The sequence below is a fragment of the Miniopterus natalensis genome, chromosome 1 (genome assembly GCF_054644295.1).
Source record: "Miniopterus natalensis isolate mMinNat1 chromosome 1, mMinNat1.hap1, whole genome shotgun sequence".
Classification (NCBI taxonomy): domain Eukaryota; kingdom Metazoa; phylum Chordata; class Mammalia; order Chiroptera; family Miniopteridae; genus Miniopterus; species Miniopterus natalensis.
Window position 1 is genome coordinate 144190658 of NC_142081.1, and position 16936 is coordinate 144207593.

Sequence of the window (16936 nt, forward strand, 5' to 3'; positions counted from 1 at the left end):
CAGGGCAAACCACAGGGTGACTCTTCTTTCACTGGCTTTGCCTCTCAAAGATCACCTCAGCAATATTCCCCACATGGATAGCCAAGAGACCAAGCTCTCAGCTAAAACACCAGGACAAGGAAATCCCTGGGCGTAACTAAATGGGAAGGAGGGGGCAGAGAAAGTTGGTTACTAGCCAAGTGTTATGGGTTGAATTGTGTTCTGAAAATTCATATGTTGAAGACCTAACCCCCAAAATCTCAGAATTTGAGCTTATTTGGAGATAGGATCTTTAGCAAGTTACAAGGTCATTAGCATGGGCCCTAATGAGTATGACTGGTGTTCTCTTGTAAAAACGGGACATTTGGAGACAGACTTGCAAATAGGGAGGGTGCGATACGAATATGAAGATGGCCATCTACAAGTCAAGGAGGAAGGCCTGGGACAGATCCCTTTCTCACAACTCTCAGAAGGAACCAACCCCATTGACACCTTGATTTCGGGCTTCTACCTTCCGGAACTGTAAGACAAAAAAATTTCTTCTGTTTAAGCCACCCATTTTGTGATACTTTGGCATGGTAGCCCTAGCAGACACACAAAATTACTTTGTAAACAGGAAATTTTTTAAAAGCCCAAGTCAAAGCTAACTGTAAGAATAGGCTTTGGCTAATTTTCTTTCTTTCGTTTGTTTTCTCTCTCACAGTCTTTCTTGCAAGTGTGGTAGTGCCTTTTGCAGTGCAGAAAACCACTGAGCTATTATACCAGAGTAAAATGAAGTTGAGTACAAGGAATTCAGATGTTTTATACAAGATGCAAGCCCCATCAAACACTGTTTCAAACTGACAAATATCTGAAGAGCTGGGAAAGTCCCAAGGAGATTCAAATTGATCTAAGGGTTAAATAAAAAAATAAAAAAATAAAGGTTGTTTTAGAAAAGTTAACATATATCCATGGTTGAAGAAAAAATTCCAAATACTTTTCACAAGAAGACAGTAAAAATAAAGCTCTTTTCCTCACCCTTAATCCTCAGTTCCCCTATTCCTTTCCCTAGAGGACACCAGTGCTAACCACTGTCCTGTGTTTTCTCCTAAGAGATTATCCTCTGCATCTAGAGCAGCAATCTTCAACCAGCATGCACGAGAATTTTTAAAACATGCAGTGCACTGACATCTTTTCCCTTAGATTGTCAAATAAAAAAATGACAGCAGCCAACACAACAATAGCCATCTGGTGTGAATGCCCAGTCTTAAACCATAAATATATAGGTCATATAATAGAGTTATATTTTATTGGTCACATTGCATAATAAGGTTGCATCTAATTGGTTAACTCTTAGTAGCAGAAATCCTTATATACAAGTATCGGCACCTGATCTTTTAAAAAGTCACTTGGAACAAAAAAAGCAGGCAATTACTGATTTTTTGTTTGTTTGTTTTTTGCATATCAATCAAAATTATACCTATTTTTTGGGTCTGATCTGCAAAAAATATATTTTTTGATGTGCCACAGAATTTCAGTTATTAGTTCATGTATGCCATGAGATGAAAAAAGTTGAAAATTGTTGATCTAGAGGCATTCAAATATGCCCCCCCTCCTAATCCTATGGAAACAGAGCATTCTAGGTGGACTCTTCTGTACCTTCCTCTTATTCCCTTACTGACTTGGTGGAGGCAGCCCAGGGTTGTGCACAGCACTGTGGCTTCTGGAGTTGGTTTGCCTGAGTCCCTACCCAGGAGATAATGCTTACTAGCTGTACAAGTTACATAACAAATCTGAGCCTCAGTTTTCTCACCTCTAAAATAGGACTAATAATAGTCATATCTCATGGGTCATTTGTGAGTACTGTTGACATTAACACACATGAAATGGTCAAAACAGCCCTGGCAGAGAGCAGAACTTAGTACACATCAGTTGTTAGCATGAAGCCATTGAGACCCACAAAGGCATAACTTGTGATGTATCTGTGGTGTGATTTTCTTGTTGCTCAAATATAATCTTTTATTACTTTCAATTTATTTCAGATAACAGAAAACTAGGTACCAGGGACAGTTGCTACTGCAAGGGACTCGCAGTCCAGGACAGTGGAGAGGAAGTGGAAAGGCAATGACGCAAATAATGTCAACAATGTCAGTAAATGAAGTACTGTCAAGGAGATGTGTATAGTGTACAAGAATTTCAAGGAAGAGACCGACTCTGGGTGTGAGCGATCTTGCTGTCTTGAGCTACACTGGCATCCACTGTGACATCCCCATGGCCTGAAATGTTAGCCTGGTAAAAAAAAACTAAAAGTAAGACTGTGGAAGGAAGTTTCTACATAGTTATCCAAGCTATTTTCTAAATATGCATTTCCTAATGTGTGTTTCTTTAGCATATTTCCTCTTTGGGGCAGAGATGCCTCTATCCTGTAGTAGAAATGTATTTGCTAGCTGAAAGCAATTACAAGGAAAACATTTTATAAGAAAACCCATCGAGTTATTTACCCACAAAACAGCCTCATTCATTGAACTGATTCACAGACAAGTTGAAATCTTCTCACTACAAAATACTTTCAAAGGACAATTGGAACCTAAAACTAATATAATGTTATATTTCAATTAAAAAAAAGACAGCGGGAAATGAATTAAAAGTGAAGCTATAAAAATACTTTTTAGGTTTGGCTACAGCCCAAACTCAAATCTCCATAAGGTTACAAATTCTTAAATACCTTTAGCCAATAATTAATTTTTGGATGAATATTTCAGGATAAGATTTAGCTTGAGCCAGTATATCACATATTTGAAGCAACAAAATTTGATCAACAAAATTCTAAAATGTAAAGGATTTGGATGTTCTTTTGGATGTTTTTCAATGAGATCTGAAGTCTGTGTTCAAAGCATTTACACAATTCTTCTGATGATTACAACTTGAGGACAGTTTTTGCTAAGAAATTTTTATGGTAATCTTTTAAACAATAATTATATATCATAAATACTTGACTATAAAGCAAGAAGAATCATACTATACTCTAATTCAGAACAACTTGGTGAACATGAATTTCTGGGTGGCAGCTTGCTGAGTCCATCTTGACGTTTCTTGGATTTTATGGAGTCCTGGACCTGGGCAAACTTAAGACAGAGCCTGACAGATAGACACCTACTTCCACTTCATGACATCTATGGGGCAATGAGGATCCTGTTTCCCAAAATAGCTCTTCCATGAATACCTAAGTTTCCTCTTTTAATTGAGTTAAGCATTTCTTTCCCAGAAACTTAGGATGAGCATATCTTCCAAGGAAGTAACTACAGGTCCAAATAGCATCACATATCTTTTGTAGGAATATGTCTACTTGTGTCCATGAAGAACTAAAGGTTGAAAATATAGTAAAGTGAAGTTGGTGGTTTCTTCATAATCAACCTTCTCTACCTTCTCTCCATCAGCTTTATAAATATTTATTAAGCTTCAAATCTGTACAAAGCACTGTGTAAGGCAGAGTATTGGGCAGGTCAAAAGGACAAAAATGGAAAAGCCTTAGGCTGGGTTTCAAGAAACCATTAATCAAGACAGGAGGGCCAGACAAATACTTGTTGGGTGTATATTAGAGAGTGAAGCACCCAACAAAGGTTTCAGGAAGAAAAATCAAGACCATTCTCTAAATGAGCCAATGTCAAATAGGCTTGAAGGACACTTAAGTTATTTTCTAAAGTGTGTATAATTTGCCCGGCCGGCTTGGCTCAGCCTTTGAGCATCGACCTATGATCCTAGAGATGGTGGTTCATTTCTGGTCAGGACACATGCCAGGGTTGTGGACTCAATCCTCAGCAGGGCCGTGCATGAGGCAGCTGATTAATGACTCATCATTGATGTTTCCATCTCTCCCTCTCCTTCTCCCTCTCCCTTCCTATCTCTGAAATCAATAAAGACATATTAAAAATAAATAAAATAAAGCGTGTATAATTTTTTTCTGATTATAAGGTCTATATACTAAAAATTAAAATGTAAACATGCAGAAGAGAAAGTGAAAGTCTTTCACACAGGAGGAATGATGTGTTTTAAATAGTCTCCGTACTGATCAGAGAAATGCAAATTAAAACAACAATATATCATATGCTTTATCCATTAGATTGACTAAAACAGAAGTTAGACAATATTAACTACTAGAGAATTTGGGGACGACGGATATTATTGTATGGCTGGGAGGGGTATAAGTTGAGGGAACTCAGCACATCTAGTGTAAGTGAGCACGCACAGTGATTCCACTGCTCAGGTGTGCCTAGTGGAACCCTCACACAGAAGCAGAAGGAAAGATGAACACAGACATGTTTGTGAGAGTGCAAATTTGGAGCTGTTGTAAATATCCAGTAACAGTGAGGTGACAAAGTTGAGTGGTCATAGGATGAGGTTATGTAAAAAGTTAACCGAAAGTGTTTGAAAAGGCACGAGAGCATTTTTGGTTGTCAAATGATGAGGGCAGGGGATTGGGTGCCACTAGCACTTGGTGATAGAGGGTGCCAGGAATGCTTAACATCTTACAAAGAATGGTGCAGCTCTGAACAATCAAGAATTGTCCAGCTCAGAATGCCAATTGCACCCCCACTGAGAAATACTGAGGGTGTTGTATACACACACAAATCCAAAGTTGATAGATCCTAAAACATACTGTTAAGTTAGAGGAATTAGTAGCAGGTACAGAATGATATCACTTAGCTGTATAAAATCACCCCTTCTCTCCCAAAACTATACAACACATATATGTGTACATATAAAGATATGCAAACACATAAAATAAAAGTACATACCCAACTCATAAGTATGGCTTCCTTAATGGAAGGAACCGGGATTGAGGGTGCTATTAAAGTAGACTTTAGCTTGATCAAAGTTTCCTAATTTAGCTTGTTCTAATAAAATAATAAAATAATAAAATGGCCCTGGCCAGGTAGTTCAGTTGGTTGGAGTGCTGTCCCCACGTGTCTAGGTTGTGGGTTCGATCTCCGGTCAGGGCACATATAAGAATCAACCAATGAATGCATAAAATAAGTGCAACAATAAATCAGTGTGGATTCCATCCCCTCTCCCTTCCTCTCTCTCTCAAACCAATAAATTAAAAAATTAAAATAATTAATATATTTATTGGGTAGCTAAAATTTGAAAATAAAAGAGTTAATTTCTTTCTTAATTCAGGCTCCAGAGATAACCTTGTTAATATGTTTTGTTTTTTAATTTATTGTACTACTGTTTATGAAATGTTGGAATCGACCCAGCACTTGGGTGGAGGGTAGGGTGGGAGTGGAAGGGAATAGCGAGAGTGAACGCCTAGAAGCAAGAGAAGGCCAGGAGTGCACGGTGGCCTGAGTGAGGCGGGGAGAGTGCCGCGTGGAAGGACAGTCGCCAGGAGTGGGCGATGAAGCCGAGAGGAGACTGATGCGGCCTTGTACTGGGCTCTAGATACCTACAGGTCCTTGACTGCTGTTATACAGGCTTTATTTATGGGGCTTTTTATAACTTACTATGCACATCCAGCAGCTCATTACATAGAGTCCTAATTGCGCGCACTTACATTGGAGCTGTGTTTAAAAGTTTTAGCATTTCGTTATTCTGACTTCTGGATTTTTTAAAAATTTATTTTATTTTGTTGATTTTTAGAGCAAAGAAGAGAGAGAGAGAAACGTCAATGGGTTGCCTCCCACACGCACCCCGACAGGGAACAAACCCACAACCTGGGTATGTGCCCTGACTAGGAATCGAACCTGCCACCCTTCTGTGTAAGAGGCTCCAGTCAACTGAGCCACAGGGGCCAGGGCAAGAGCCAGATTTTAAGGGACTCGAAGCTTGTAAAATTTGAAAGTCTCATTAAGATATTTAATATAAAATTACAAAAAATAAGAAAGTAATTATTTAGAATGAGAAATCACAAAAAAATTACAAATTAAAAAAACCGATGAATGCCACAAACATCACAAATCTGAGAAAAATAACATTATTATTTATCGTTTAACACAGCCCATACTTTTTCCCTCTCTGTATTTTTGGCCGTATTGTCTTTGATTATTTCTTTGTATAATAATAATTTTATAATATAATTTTCTAGAGAGAGAATAGAACATTAATTCTCTCCCACCTAGAATACTTTTTAAAATTATTCATAGTGTGGAAAGTTGTTTTCAGCTTTATTGGTAATGAAATTTTTAATATTGTTGGCAAATTTGGGGACCTTCATCGAATTTCTCTCAAATACAAGCTGTAAGATTCCAGGGCAGTTACAATGTTCTTGTACAGGGACTAATATTAAATACTCTTAAGTGCATCGCCAGGGTCTGCACCACGGAGGGGCCTTGAGACTGAACTTCACTGTCTTCACAGTAAGCTCGTGTCTGGTGATTATAAAAGTCATATAGGATTTTTTTTAATTTAAACAATTAAAAATGTTTACCATAATAAATAAAAGTCATATATAATGTCCCATTGCAACCATCAGCTGAGTTTATAATTCTTTTAATTTTTGTACAGTGTGAATAAAACCTAAACCCCAACATGACTCTCATCCAACCTTTGCCTACATGTTGCTAAAGAAGGGGGATGTGCTATTTCATAGGTAAGCTCATTCCACACTTCTATGACTGATGCCAGGAAACTCTTGCTACATTGAATTGCTAGTTTCCTGCTTTCAACAGATGGTTCAAGAGCTTTTTAGTGCTATACTTAAACTTAAAAAAACCCCACAAATACAACTTAAAGAAATAGTAAAAGCATTTAGGTTGTATTCTCTTCTCTTTACATCATCTTCAACTTCTTGTTTTATGACAGTCTTTCAGGCCCTTTAGCACCCAGAGAACTTATCGCCTAGAAACCTTATCTCCTTTGACTACTTTACAAATTCTTGTAATCAACTTAAAGCTAAGGTCTGATGTGCAAAACAAAGCCTCACGGGTCTCCCTTATTCTAGCTGCTGGAGCATGAAGGAAGCCTAAGATTGCATTCGTTTCTTGGCAGTTGCCTCATGCTGCTGATTCACCCTAAACCTGATGATTAAATCTCCCAAGTAAGTCATTTTCCTCTGCTGCTCCATCAGGCCTCCCCTAGCTGCATTTGAAGGGTGCACATCTTTAGAATTAAGTGCAAGAAGAAACCCTTTTTGCTACAGGGAAATGCTAAGCGAAAAGAAATGCTAATAAGTAGCTAACTTAGATCCTGAACATCTGTGGTAGGCAGTCAGACAGGAGCAGAACAAGGATGATGGGCCAGGTACAGGTCATCAGGGTGTAAAGCCCCAGGTACCTAGCAAAGGACAATTGTAGGGAGGGACCTCGCCCCCAGGGTGGCCTTTCCTCCCCTAGCATATTTCTGGTCAGTCGGTTTGGGGCCCCTGACCTTTCCTTCCTAGAGATAACATCTAGGCCTCGGTTGTATTTCAGCTCCAGGCCCAAAGAGCAACAAAACCAGCCACAGTGGATCTCAGGACCAGCTGCATTGGATAATGGCCCCCGGCCCTGGTGAGGGCCAATCTATCAGTGGAGACCCGGCCCCTGAAAGTGTTATACCCAGGTTACACGAGACTAATTCACACAGAGACCAAACTGAGCTTTTGGAGATTTATTTAGCTGGCGGCTACGAGCGGGCTCATGCCGTAAACAAACTCGCAGCCCCGAAAAGTCTTTGCAGGGAAAATATAAAGGCAAAAACCACATTCGTGGTTGGCTGGGGGGTATGCAGGTGCGAGCTAGCAAAGCAGTATACAGAAGCTAAGATAAGCGTTAATCAACCTTCTTCAGTTAGCTATTCCCTGGAATTTTGTGGGCTGCAATCTTTTACACAGCCCCAGGAAAGAAGAGGTCATGGTTTCTACAAAATAAATTTTGTTGCTCTTGTTTATCTTAAAGTAGCGATTGTCAAGGCTAAAATAGGAGTGCTATACTTCAAAAGGACACACCTGGAAAGCTGCTGAATATTCTATTAAGATCATCCCCAGAGACCTCCCCTAAGCTCTCTATCCTTAAAGAAGAAGAATCTCGTACCTTTGGGACAGTATGGATGGACCTGGAGAAAATTATGCTAAGTGAAATAAGCCAGGCAGAGAAAGACAAGCATCACATGATCTCGCTTATATTGGAATCTAAAGAACTTAATAAACTGATGAACAGAATAGATTCAATGACATGGAAGCATGGATGAGACTGACAAAGGTCAGAGGGTTGGAGGAGGGCGGGTGGGTGGAGGGGGAGAGAGTAACCAAAGAAGTTATATGCAGATATGCACAACCCCAGGACACGGACAATGGTGGGGAGAGGGACTGGGGAGGGGGATGGGACAGGGAGGAACAGGTCATTGGGGAGAAAAAGGGACATCTGTAATATTTTAAACAAAAATAAAATTAAAAAAAAAATCTTTAGGGCAGAGGACCCAGTGCCCTCTCCCGCCCATGAGCACCTTCCCCCTCTCCATCGCTGCTAGCATTACATTCCTCACTCCCAAGCTCCAAAGGCCCTTCCTGTACCTCTATAACTTGTTTCCTAAGCCTATTTCTCCTACAAATTACTTTTTCCACCTCTGTGATTTTATTAATAAATGCTCTCTTATAGTTAGAGTCTTGGCTCTGAATACTTTCCTAGCCAGAACTCAAGTACCAAGGTTGCTGAACCCAGGTCCAGTGTGACCCCACCGGTCTAACACCTGGTGCCATTCCTACCGCCTACAACACATCCATACAGTGTCAGTGAGAATTTGGGGGGAAAGAGAGGACTCTTTTGTCTCCAGTTATTTCCTCAGCTAGTCTATCCACTCCAATGATTTCTACTTATTAGCAATGTGACCCCACTCACGTAGCAGTCTTAGTGTTCTCTCATCTGTCAAGGTGACAAATAACAATGACTTATAAAAAACCCCTCTTATTTTCATATGTTGGAACACAATCTTCTTTTATAAATGTTTTATATGATTCTTTAACTTTTGCAGACGAGAATGTGATACAAGATTTGCTGATTTTACAACATATTATAAATATGCCAATGTGCTAGGTGCTGGCAATAGTTTGGAATAAGGTTCATTTTTCCTAACACTTAAAAAGATTCTTTTTGTTTCATTTACCCTGAAGGGGGAAGAAAAAAAAGAGCAAGGAACTACCATTAATAACAATAAATTCAAAGCAATGTTATTTTCTACTTTTACCCCATGGCCCACACGTTGCCATTATTGTGACTCAAGGCTAATAGAGGCAACAGAGCAGAGACTCAGCAAGCTTCAAAAGAATATTTGTACTGGGTTTTTGACATTATCAAAACCAGCAGTTGACCTTGAAGGAAACAGTGGTATTATCCCTTCCATGATACAGTAACAAATTAGGAAACACCCACCCACTAAAGAATTTTCATAGCTGCCTCTCACCAAGGTACAGGAAATAAGTTCAACCACAGAGAAAAAAAGACAAGCTAGATCCAGAAAACTGGTTCCCAGATTCAGCCTCTTCTCTCTTTCCAGTGCCCCCTCATGCTAGAACCTTCTGGAAATTGCCCCAGCATATTTGAAGCTTCATAGATTCTTATCCCGTTGGGTCTTACTGTCTTAATTTGCTGATAGAAGTTTATATCTCATTTTGCACTGTCCTTTAAAGCAGAAGCTTTTAAACTTTTTGAAGTGGCCTATGGTTTAAAATTTACTTTGTATTTCTCTCTCTCTCCACATATATAAACACACACACAGAGATATACATTACAAACATACACAAAGAGCCAAAAATTTTATAGGAAACAACCTTGTTCTTTATACTATTTAGTATTTTTTTCTCTTGTATTTCTTTTGAACAAATATTGGTTGTAACTCACTAAATTGACTTTAAGAACACTAATGGGTTGCACCTGGTGTTTGAAAACAAGGCGAAGCCTTGCTACCTTGCCCCAAGGTCTTGTTCAGGCCCCCCACACCTGCTGAGTTATAATCTGTATTTACCAATACCTCATGTGATTGATATGCACACTAGACTTTGAGGATCACAGAGGTGAAGAATTCTTGGTCCCAAACGCTTTAATCTATTTCAATAACCTTGATGGTTTGACTTCACAGTGTGAAGAGGACAATGAGAGCAAAGTAGAGTCCTAAGTGGCTTTACAGTGCCAACAGGGAGGAAAAGAGAAGGATTTGCAAGGCAGTGTTGTCTGAAAATGTCCAAATAGCTGCCATCTTAGTGAAATGGACAGTACATGGTACAGAAGGGGACTTCACAGGAGGCTGGGATGATCAGGGACAGCTGCATGGAGGAGGAAGATCATGAGTTGGAGCTGGCTGGAACAGAGGATCTGTGGAGCAGTGATGCAAAACGAAGTTGTGGGAACAGTGGGCACAGAAAATGATCTGTTAAAACATGAGCCACGCATCCACTTCGGTCATATATTTATTCATGAGAAAATTTCTTAGTAACCCACAGGAAAAAGAAGTAATGTAGAACCTAGATTCTGTCCCATTCGAACTGTAATAAGACATACATTTTGAAATGTAAGGACATACATTTCAACCCAAAGCAATGGGTTCAACCTGATTGTGTGAAAGCAGCTAAAGGGCCCTGGAGTTGAACAGCCAACAAAAGCACTCTTTTCTAGAGGATTTTCTCCATTTTCAAAATTATTCTCACTCTTCAATGACACCAACACACTTTCTCAACTCTCTAGACCAAAGATAGCAAAAGCAGAGTATACGATGCCACTCCCCTTTTCTAAGGCCATAGGCAAAGCTCATTGATCTGTCTCTTTTCTTACTAAGCTTATACTCGGCCTCAGAATCCTTCTGAACAGAGTAGAGATTGACCATGAAATGAATCTGTTAGGCAATCCTACTCTAAGCAATCTTAACTTGGGTTAATCTGTCCTTAGCACTTGAGTTTCCATGGGATTGCTTAGTTTTTTATTTCTTTCATGTTTTTTTTATAGGTTGGTGCTAGATTCTTTGGTATTGTGAAAAATAAAGTATTTGGCCCTCTATACCATCAGAAATCATGGTTTAGGATAAGGAAATGTCTTATTTGATTCAAGAGCTACCGTCCTGCAATTTGCATTATAGTCATGCTATGACATATCTAAGACAAGATAGTGTTGTCCAGATATGAACATTAACTCCCATACTCATAAATGTGGGCTTGTCTTTCCATTGATCATAGCTATAGGTCTTGTCCAAGTACAGAGAGCCAAGTAAAGGCTTTGCATGATTTTGAAAGTTCTAATGTAGCTTCAAACAGGCATAGTGTGATCATAGAAGAGGCTAAAAGGAAGACTCAGCAGTCTTTCCAATAATGAAACCATCTTATCTGTGGCTTTCCATGTTGCCATTGTAAATCTGCATGTGCTAATAGCAGAGCTAAATGGTGAGGCCATCTGCCCCAGGTTTTAAGAAGCATACCTGAGTGATGACAGAAGCAGAATATGTGAGTATCTCCTCAAACAATGAACTAAAGACGGGGCCCCAAGTTTTTTTTTGGTGGGAGTTGTAAGCTCAGCTAAAGGGAAACAGGACTCAAAGGAAGAAGAGAATTCTGTGGGAGTTGGAGACCCGGATAAACCTGTTCTTGAAGGAGTCTGAGGAATGAGGCAAGAAGTTCTGAAAGATGGAAACACAGAGATAGAGAGAAAGACAAAGACTGAGATTCAGAGACATAGAGTGGCACAAAGAGTCACAGACAGAAAAGTTAGAGAGCTGTAGGCAGAGATAGAAAGATAGAAACCAAAACTTGAGAAAGAGAAAGGCACACCAGCTCACACACATAGTCAGAACCATATAGGACAGTGATCTAGGAACACAAATACGACACAGAGTGGTCCAAAAGACAGAGGCAGAAGCCAAAGAGAGAAAGACATAGATACATAAAGAGCCTGACTCAGGGGTGGATCAACACAGCCAGGGTTCTCAGAGATTTGGAGAGTCTGAAGGGAAGGGGGGTGAAATACACGCATTCCAGCAAAGGTCCATCTACCCAGTCCCCAGGATGGCCTGCATGGTGCAGGAATGGCTGCAAGACCTAATGAACATCACTGCTCTCCCAGTGGCTGGGGCCAGGGAATGTTAGGTTTGGACTGGAACCCAAAGCTCAAGGACTGACTAGAAAAAATGTTTTCCCTCTGTTTTATTGTTTTCTGACTTCAAATGACAAAAATCCTATCAGTCTCAAGGCAATCTTTTCCAAGTCCAGTGATCTCCTTCCTCCTGCCATATGAGGTATGCTTTATCTAGACACCATTATGGCCCTCAGCCCACTCTACCTTGCATTCTCTAACCATAGGTGCCTGTGCATCCCTGTCCTCTGTGCTGTAAACTCCTGGAGGGGACAGCCATTTTTTCCCTTAATTTCAGTATGCCCCACCTGCATTGCATATAATGTGATCAACAACAGATGAATCTATGAATGACTGGAAAAGTGAATGAATGAAACAAAGTGACCCCAAGCAGTATGGAAAACCTCTGTGGACACATTTCCACATATAAGTAGAAAGAAGTCACCATCAGCCATAGAGGAACAGAAAACACAACAACCGAAGAGGAAATTCACTTGACTCAAAGAGAGAGCAAACTGTACACTGGTTACATATTCTCCTACCGCTTCAAGAGACTCACCTTCCGTTTTTAGACTCCAAGATTACAGAATTGTTTACAGAAGAGGAACAAGCGTTATTGCTCTACTTGGTATCACAGATCTGTAAACAGGTTCTTTTAAAGCTTTGATTTTTCTTAGCCTTGTCAATTTGCCTAGCCCCCTAAAATGAAAGTTTTTATTAATTGAGATATTAACTTGATTTTGTCACGTGCATGTATGTGTATTAAGTGAGTAACGTGAAAGAATAATTAATGTCTTAGTAATAAAATTTGTTGGTTGTAGTAATCACAGAATTTTTATATTTCTCTCAGGTCACGCTAGTGCTAATCTATAGTGTTAGTATAAGAAGAAAGAAGACTGATGGAAGTTAGGAAGTTGCAATAGTGGACAAGCACGTGGACTCTGAAGCAAAACTGGATTTTTAAGGTTTTTGAACATGTAAACTTGGGCATGTGATCAAAGCTCTGTCCTTTACTTTTGTCATTTGTAAATGGGAATGACGTTAGTAACAGTATCTCTCTACAGTGATGTGTGAATTTAATAAGTCATCTATGCAGAGGGCTTAAAATACTGCCTGGCACATAGTGAGCATCCGATAATCACTAACTGCCATGATAGAACATATACCTTCTTGGACCAGTGGAAAGAATATCAGCTTTGGGGTAATATCGTAGGCATGTCACTCAGCTGCACCACTATGAGGTCAGTGACCTGGACAGTTTATTGAACTTATTTAAAGTCAACTTCTGCATGTATGAAATGAGTATAATCATACATATTAAAAATGTTATTGTGAAGGCTAAATGACATCATGGATGTGAAAGGCATGGTGCAGGCTCAGAGCAGGGGTCAGTAAAGAATGACTATCCCAACAAGAGAGCATCCTGGTTTGGTGGAACACACAGGGGCTCTGAACCGAGATTCGCTGGACATCAGGCAGCTGAATTCTCTGCTAATGAGTCTCTTCCCAGGTAAATTTGGAATACCAGTACCTATCAAAGATCAGAGTTAGTGTGTGCTAAATGTCTGCTTCACAATAACCCATTTAGGTTATTATCAGTTATTCTTTGGGTTAGCAAAGCATCCCCTGAAGGCCAGTTCCTGCCAGAGCACATGTTTTTGTGTGGACTGAAAGCCATTATCTTTACATTTTGAAGTGGTTGGGAAGGGGAAAAAAAGAAAAATGATATTTTTCTTCTACTTATTTAAAGTCAACTTAGTAGAAGGAATACTAAAACCTTGGTCTGAGCAAGTCATGTGTACCCTAGACAGGGAGGTGATGGACTGGCTGCAAATCAGGGTTTAATTTGCAGAGCTTACATATTCCAGAGCCTGAAGAAAAATAGGGACCAAAGAACAAAGATGTATGCTATCTCTTTAATGTAATCATCATGTTATCTGTTTATATCTATCAAAAATACAAATGTAAAAATCTACCTACCTAATCAAAAACTTATTAAAATAATTTTAAAGTTAAGGCATTAAAAACCAGCTATTTTTATCTATCAAGTACATGAAATCATTTTTGTTTTTATGGAACTTTAAAAAATCTAAATTAACTAGAAGTTTTGGTGTAGATCGTATCTAACCAGTGACTGAATGGGGGGGGGGGGGGGATCATTTATATGCAGAATTCTACTAGAGCCAACAATTCATTTTCAAGTTTTCTCAGATTATTACCTATAAAAGGTATATCAGTAATGTCCCAGTGGGGCAAGTACTGGCTCAAGTCAATTAGTAAATTTTCAGCAATTTTGCAAGCTGGTTGTTAAATCCTTGGCAGCTTGACATTGTCTGAGGTAAGAGTATTTATACCAGGGAAATAGGTAGACTCTGGAAATCAGGGCTACCTCTTGTCTATGTGGTTTGTCAGCATACCATTGAGTATATTTAAATTAACCATGCTCCTCAGAGTTCTTACCAGGTGAATGAAAATGTTCTAAAATTGATTTGTGATGAATGAAGGTTGTACCACTCTTTAAAGTTGCTAAAAATTATTGAGTTGTATACACTTGAAACGAGTTTTATAATCTCTAAAATGTACCTCAATATAATTGTTCAACAAAATGCTTGCAAATCAACAAACAAAATAACATGTATTAATGGCTTTAAGATTCAGGTACATACTCAATAAATGAAAAATAAAGCTATATTTACTCAGCACTTCTGATGGATTTATATTCTATGTAGTGATTCTCAACCTTGATCTCACTCTGGAATCACTTAGAAAGGTTAATAAGAAAATGCTCACTCCCAATATGCTAATGTCATTTGTTTGGTCTGTGGCCTGAGCAGAAATTTTTAAAAACTTCTTGGGTGATTCCAGTGCATGGCCAAGGTTGAGAACCACAACTATGGAGCAATTTCCCCAGATAACCGTAGCTCGCCTATTGTTACAGAAAATCATCCTCAAGTGCTTAATAAATTTCCAGGCTTTCTGAAATAGAGAAATAGTGAAATAAATGCACATTTTTGGGGTGTTTTGGGGTTGTACTGAATGTCTACTCTTTGCATACAGAGGAAAGACACATCTGTTTTCTTGTGGGTTTCACCTGTAGTTGTTTCCTGCCATGGGCATCACGGTGGGGAGAAGGGACATCATCTAGCTCATTTCGTCATCCAAGTGCCAACTTACTCAAACAGAGAGTCTAGGATCAAGGATTATTGTGTTAAAGGACTAGAGTTGAATACCTCCTTTGGATCTCTTATCTTTGGGGGCTTCCTACTGATGGTGGACTGGGAATATAGATAAGAAAGCATGTACTAGAAAGTTATGGTTTAATAATTTAATAAGGCTCTAAGAGAGAGCCCAAGTGTCCAGCTTTAGTGCCTGGACTTGTGACACCCATTTTGGATGCTCAGGGGCATTTTACCTTTTCTCTTTGGGGAAATCTAGAAGAATAGCGATGTCCTGGAACTCCGAATTCCCAAGAAAAGGAGTTTACTTTATAGAAGATTCTAGATGTTATATCTGATTTACATTCTGAAGGTAGAGTTCAATTCTGAGACCTCAAATTTGAAATCTAAAGATGGACTTACCGAGAACTTTTACAATAGTACAACACAAAAGACAATCTCTGCCGCCTTAATGCAGAGAGATTCCATTCCTGCTTCACTGTTTCTCGGGTTAAGAACATTGGCTTTGGCAGGTTGGAATCCCAGCTTTGCCATTTAATTGATGTGTGAAAAAGGCCAAGTTACTCAACTCTTTTGGTGCACATTTTCTGCCTTTGTAAGATGGAAGTGACAACAGTTCCTATGAAGATTTGAACTGTTTATTAAGGCAGGAGCTGCAGGTCTCGCCTCTCATGAAGCACAGGTGTCGAAACCAACCTCACCAGGCTCTTCCTGGTACTTTTGGGTAAAGGTTCAGTGTCCCTAGGAAATCCCCTATTCCTCTCTTGTGTAATATTTGTTTCTCTGATTAAATATCCTGATGAATTGTCTCATCTGGTCCTTTCTTAAAGACGAGACCATGATGACTTCACCTATTCAACCTCATTACCTGTTTGAGTCAGAGATTGTATCCTCTGAGTTGCTAGTGTTTAAAAGGCTCAAAGCTGCCCCTGCAGACACACAGACATGCCAGAGCTCACAAATGCAGTGTCAGGAGAAAGAAAGGCATGTGGACACTGCTGCAGACACTTCCTCCTTCTTTCTCTTGAAAAAGTCCCTCTCCTGTACAGCAGGGTAGGCTTTCTGTTTATCTTACCAGCAACAGCTTAGAGCTCAAACATTTTAACAGCACATTTATTCATAAATCAGACCAATATCAGGGAAACGAAGCAACAGCAACTCGCCCATCCCAATTCTGTCCCTACTCTCGAGGAATGTCCAGCATTTGAATTTTGTCCCATTTTCTGCATCTACCTGCTTTCACATCTGGAAAAATTAATATGTGTTTTTACAATGCTGTTGGCCCCAAGCAGGAACACATCCAACAGATACAATGAGTAAAGTGGAAGGGATAGGAGATTGGGGTGGCAGAGAGCTAAAGACAAGTCAGTCATCAAAGTGAGCGTTAGGGTGGGAGCGGGGAGTCAGTGTTCACCCAGGAAGAGCTTTGAAAAGCGGATCTGCTCTCTTACCCCAAGTCCTGCAGCATCTCAGCTTCTCCATCGGATGTGCTCCACAGATCTGAAGGATCCTGGGCGCTCATCTTCCCTCCTAGAGACTCTGCTCTGCCCATTCGCGCTCCTCACGTCTGCGAAGCCCCTGCCAGGTGCAATGAGGGAAGAGGCAGAGAAATGAGCTCTGCTGCTCCTCACACTCTCCTCCTCTTTGAGAGAAGCCAGCTGTGGGTCTCCAACCAGCAAGGAAGTGAAACTTGGTTACTCCTCCCACCGACACTCACCGCCCTGGCCCGAGGCACTGGCAGGAGTGTTGTGTCAGTCAGGAAGCACGCACACTTAG

At 39.9% G+C, this 16936-nt stretch overlaps 1 protein-coding gene across 2 annotated transcripts in view; it reads right to left on the minus strand.

Annotated features, from left to right (window-relative positions):
- Window positions 1-16712, minus strand: part of DAPP1 (dual adaptor of phosphotyrosine and 3-phosphoinositides 1) — a 48259-nt gene extending 31547 nt beyond the window's left edge. The window contains exon 1 of one of the 2 annotated variants that reach the window (XM_016223628.2): window positions 16612-16712. In XM_016223628.2, coding sequence (XP_016079114.1) covers window positions 16612-16712 — 101 coding nt within the window. The remainder of the gene's footprint in view (window positions 1-16611) is intronic. The other variant, XM_087826460.1, reaches the window with a different exon arrangement.
- Between the last annotated feature and the right edge of the window lie 224 nt (window positions 16713-16936).